The 5,144-nt window shown below is 43.1% G+C and overlaps 1 protein-coding gene across 1 annotated transcript; it reads left to right on the top strand.

Annotated features, from left to right (window-relative positions):
- The first annotated feature begins 688 nt into the window (after nucleotides 1-688).
- Nucleotides 689-4,514, top strand: LOC127749601 (uncharacterized). Its single transcript, XM_052268393.1, has 6 exons — nucleotides 689-991; nucleotides 2,508-2,688; nucleotides 2,821-2,961; nucleotides 3,139-3,362; nucleotides 3,441-3,636; nucleotides 4,043-4,514. The coding sequence occupies exons 1-6, from the start codon at nucleotides 689-691 to the stop codon at nucleotides 4,438-4,440; spliced, it is 1,443 nt and encodes a 480-aa protein (XP_052124353.1). The 3' UTR covers nucleotides 4,441-4,514.
- The last annotated feature ends 630 nt before the right edge of the window (nucleotides 4,515-5,144 follow it).

Genomic DNA, 5,144 nt, shown 5'->3' with positions numbered 1-5,144 from the left:
CCCCTGCGGTAGGTAGGCAATTTGTTCGACAAAACCCCTGAAAGTAGCCAACCCACAGCAAATCGCCCCCTCCGTCAGACGGACTTAAAACCGCGCCCGTGTTACGGAGGTCTTACCTACTCTTCACCAGAGCTTGTAAACCTTGTAGAGTCCATTGAAAATACAGTAGGAGATTGCGTGAGTAACCACGATGTCCACAAAGAAATGGTGTACACCATTTTAAAGTACTTGCTGATTGATGCTTGCTGCTTTGTCGGCTGCTTGGATCACAACCCAGGCTAAGATTCCCATGGAGGTAGCCATGGCCACGCGTTTGCCATGGCCGCCCATGGTCACACATGGCCACTGGCCATGGACCAAAGGGCCATGGCCAAATCATGATACTATTCATGGCCACGGTATATAGGCGTCTTGGCCATAGTAAGAAGCAGTGGCCATGTCCATTTTATAGTGGGAGAGCTAAAGTAAGTCTTAAGTTAAAGGGTATACATAAGTCAGTCTAGGAAAGTGAAACATGTCCGCAGGATGCAAAAATCGAGGCGAAACCGAATCTCGTGTCTGTTTCGGCCTAGCTCAAACCGTTTACAAGTTGCAGGGAAAAACATCTCCGATTTCAATGAAATTAAAATGGCCCTACTAAAATACAAGGAACGGTGACGGTGTGGAGGGACTATTTCCCGCAGGACACATGGATCCATTAGAGTCTCCGAACAGGCGGAGGGTGAAGGAGGAAGGAGACAAGGAGAATCACATTCCTGCCCCTCCTAAAGTCCTGAAGACTGAGAGTCTTGACTGTCATCCACCGACGCCACAACTTCCCATGCTTTCTCCATCTGGCGAAAGCAGGAAGAAATCGGTGCACGCCATGAGATCGCAGGCCAAGCATTCCGAAAAAGTACATGAGCAGTTCAGCTCCATCCTGAACACACTAGGCAACAGCATCAGGAACAGGATGGAGCAGCCTGCAGGTCCATCAGGTATGGACCTGCAGGTAATGAGCGAAGAAATGTTGCTCGGCATTTCCATTGGTAAGGCGGTAAAGAATATTAAAGATCCTAAGAAGAAATAGAAGCTGAAGAGAGAATTCGAGAAGTTGAAGTTTCAGTGTGATGACTCTGACTTAGAGTAAAGTACCTTAACTAACAGTATTTTTTTCACTTTTTGTTGACTTGGTAGTTTTCTTTTGTGCTAGCAGTGTTTTGTTTATGCTAAGTTCTGTTTTTTCTTTTTTGTTTTTTTTTTCCAAGCATACTGGCAGACTGAAATGTTATTATAGTATTATTTAAATGACTGATTTTGTACAAATGCAAGTGCCATATTAAATGCTATGAAATGACTCCAAATGCAACTTTGTTGTTCAGTTGATAGGAGGCCTCAATAATTCAATGAAAACGGTACTTAAAAAGTGTCACTTTAATTAGATTGAGGGAACAGCATATACAACACACAAAAGTAATAGTTTTACAGGTAATCAGTCTCATCATTTTTGTCCTTCAAAGTAACGTTTTGGACATTGTTAAAGGTTCATATTGCACAGAATTTGATTGGAAGCCAAGTAGTTCCTATAACCAGGTTGCTCGCTTAATTTGTTCTCGAGTTATCGTGCGGACAGACACACAGACAAACACACCTACAGAAAAAGTTTTTTGAACCAGACGGAGTAATAAGCTTCGCTAATCGCTTAGCCAATGAAATGCTTACATCTACTTAGGCCTGCTTTGAGAGAACCAGCTTTGCAGCTCACAAATGACCCTGGTCCGGTTTGATAGGACCTGTGAATAACTTCATTAGAGTGGCACCTTTTATAAATGACACAGAGTTGAGCACTTGATTTCAATTCTTAATCAACCAAGCAACCAACTAAGCAGCCCACCAACCACATCACCCAAATTCATTCTGCACCTTCAATATTATCTGCATCATCGTCAGAGTCAACTTCATCATTATACTGTCCATAGCCTGCTATTAATCGGGCACCCCAATATCCCGCTCTGACTCTTTCCCCACAACCTAGTAAACACCCCCTCTGTTACATTGCAAAAGATCACACTGTCATTGCATTCAACTTTCATTTCATTGCATAAGAAACTTCCATCGTAAATCCGGCATTACTACCAATTTATTAATCATGCCTTTATTAAAGTTTCAGTTGATTGATGGAACATTGTGAACAACATATCAAAAGATGACAGGACATTTTTTTTTCAAATAAACGTGGGAAGTTTTGGATTTAGTCTCTTGGCTGGTCCTCCTCCCCCCCCCCCTCCCGTCCCAGCACGTACACAAATATCTGAGGTTAATGTTTCAAGAAGGTGATTGAGTGCGAGTATATATGGACCCGGAGCACAGTGAATTGGAGACAGAAATGATATGTAATGACAGCGCTGTTATCGCTCGATAACTTCAGAGATTTTTATATTATAGTGTACTTTCATGACGACGAAATTGTCGATAAGATCGAGTTGTTTGGGGTTGTTCCTTTCACTCGTGTGAAAGGTTGCTGTTAGGTGGCCGTCGACTGGTTTAAAAATAGAATAAAGCCTCTGCGTGGTACAGTAACCATATTCCATGTAGAAGACAGTATTCCTGTCAATACATCTAGTGATCTTGGTTTGAAAAGTTGTCTTAGGTGTCAACATGAGCCACTGGATAAAGAGAGGAAGGGCGTTGCTGTATGGGGCCCTGGAGGTAAGCGTGAGGGTGCTCGCACACTATCCTTCTGCCTTTCTAGCAAAGGGAGTACCTTAATGGGTATGTCAAATTTACCACCAACCGAATAACTACATTACTCTGTACTTATGCCTTTTCCGGCCTTTTCAGAAAACTTGGAAACAACATTAAGAATATTTGCGCACTACAACCATTTGTACCGCTGGAAAACCAAGAGGAGTGAAGAAGTAGTGGTCAAGGCAGCAGCTTTTGACCATTCCCCTGCAACGGTATCAACTGCTCATCACCACAGTAAGTAGGCTAGTGAACACAAAATATTTTTCCGTGAATAATTTCAACACAACTATCAAAATTAGTATCGAATCGATCTATAGCTTCAAAACTATATGGTATAGCCGTAACATTGTAAGTCTTATTGCATATAATCAAGCTAAGTCTTTTTTTTGTGCCATTTATTTTACAGATAAGAAGAAAACTTCAAGTGTGGCAGCGAGCAAAGTCCACACAACTGGTTGGATACAAGCCATTCCACCAGGGCTCTTATCGAGGGGTGGATAACTCCCCTGCCACCCTGCACCTTGCGCTCGGTTCTCAAATGGTTCGAGGAGCATGATGGTGATGGACTGAATGAGGACGAGAGAAGCAAGTACCAGCTGGATGGTGAAAGCTGGAAAGAGCCTGCGTTTGACAAGGTGCAGTATTCCTTTATGTTCACTTCACTTTCCATTGAATTAAAGAAGGTTTTATCCATCCTGTTTTTCTATCTTCAGATTGAATTGAATCCGGAGAGTGGAGTGTGGATTCAGAAAGAAGCACTGGAACGACTGAAGGATACAGCTTCTTTTGCAGCAAGGGATGGGCAGACCGTTTTATTTTGTAGTCTGTTAAAAGAGCTGCTTCAGGAGAACAACATTTTAAACATTCTTCCATCATATGTTGATAAGCAAGTCCTCCACACCACAATGAGTAAGTTATCTTCAGACAAGCAAATAGATCAATAAATTTAGTCATTTAAATTTACTGTTTACAATTGACAGTGGTTACAGTAGTACATGCCATTCAGCAGAGATGATAAACTTGTTTGCATAATTATTTTCAGTTTCAAGCAAAGACCTATGTGATCATGAAACTAATTCCACACTATTTTTACTATAAATCCGTTCCAGTTCAAATTTTAAAATGAAATGCAGTGGTAAATTTTCATGCAATTTGTTGAAATAATCAAAAATCAAATCCACAGAAATTTTTTTTGTTAATTAATTTGAAAATCATTACTGTTAGTTAACCGTAGTTATCAATAGAAATTTGCCTTCCCCCTTCCATTTTAAATACCATGTTAATTAAAAACTAATACGTAATTATTTGTTTTCAGGGTATGTCAACGGGAGATATAAAAAGTGGAATGTAGCTAAGTACTGCAACGTGTTGTACAATGCGCGGGGTTATGAGAAGAGGAAGAGGAAAGCTGGGGAAGCATTTCAAGACGATGAAGATGAATCTCAGAACCCCTCTCAAGGTAAGCGGCCACGCAAAATACTCAAAGCAAAATCCACTTCTAAAAAAACACGCGAACAGACCGCACCTTCCTTATCTAAATCTGAAACAGCACCCACTTCACCTACTACCATAGAGCAAGCACCCACTTCACATACCAGAGAGACTCCAGCACCCACTTCACCTGCCATCACCAGCCAGCCGTCTGTTGGCAGCCTACCCTCTGCCTCCCCCAGCCTCCCCCAACACATTCCAATGCATCTGCCCCCCATCTAACTTTGCTAGAATCTGTCTGCTCCAAAAATTCCGTGCCTGTCTGTCTACCATCACAATCTCATCCCCGCCACCACTCCGATAATGTCCTGCCCCAGCCCTACCTTCACTCTGTTCCTAATCCCTACCAGCCCCTCTACACCTCACCCCCCAACCACCAAAATCAGGTCTCACAGTACCCCACACTATGCTTCTGTGTATCTCGCTAAGTTACATAAACTGGCACCAATATCTCAAAACAGTCAAAAATGTTGCTTCGGATGTTCTCCAGCCGGGCTAATGCAGATCGAACATTCTCCAAACGACGCTTGTAGATCGGACATTCTCTTAGCGACCGTCGTAGAACGGACTTTCTTGCATAGGGGCGACGCAAGGGCCTAAGGCAAGATGAACACCACAAGATGATACGGACAGTAATTGAACGGACCTGCGCCACGGTAGACGCCGACAACAAGCCAGTGCTAAAGTTCTCCATCGCGATGGAAAACCTCGTGCGTGAACATGTGAAGGAGGAAGCAGAGAAGAATAACAAAGCAACTGTGGCTGCAAAATCGGCAGACAATTCAAAATCTGCCGCCGCTGCCGCCAATTCAAGTCCAAGATGGCGGCCTCACCCTTACTGGGTGCTTTTCATTCGCCAACCATGGTCGACCATGGTCGACCCTGGTCGCCGGATGTGCTTTCCATTCGGCGTGGTAACCCAACTC

The sequence above is a fragment of the Frankliniella occidentalis genome, unplaced genomic scaffold (assembly GCF_000697945.3).
Source record: "Frankliniella occidentalis isolate FOCC.00 unplaced genomic scaffold, Focc_3.1 Scaffold68, whole genome shotgun sequence".
Taxonomy (NCBI): domain Eukaryota; kingdom Metazoa; phylum Arthropoda; class Insecta; order Thysanoptera; family Thripidae; genus Frankliniella; species Frankliniella occidentalis.
This window is presented reverse-complemented; position numbering and strand designations above follow the sequence as displayed.

Bases quoted from the DNA above. Each gene is read 5' to 3' on its own strand.
- LOC127749601 (XM_052268393.1), top strand. From the start codon at position 689: ATGGATCCATTAGAGTCTCCGAACAGGCGGAGGGTGAAGGAGGAAGGA. The intron at 2,962-3,138 runs GTAAGTAGGCTA...TTTACAGATAAG, and splicing joins ATCAACTGCTCATCACCACA to AAGAAAACTTCAAGTGTGGC. The intron at 3,363-3,440 runs GTGCAGTATTCC...TTCTATCTTCAG, and splicing joins AAGAGCCTGCGTTTGACAAG to ATTGAATTGAATCCGGAGAG.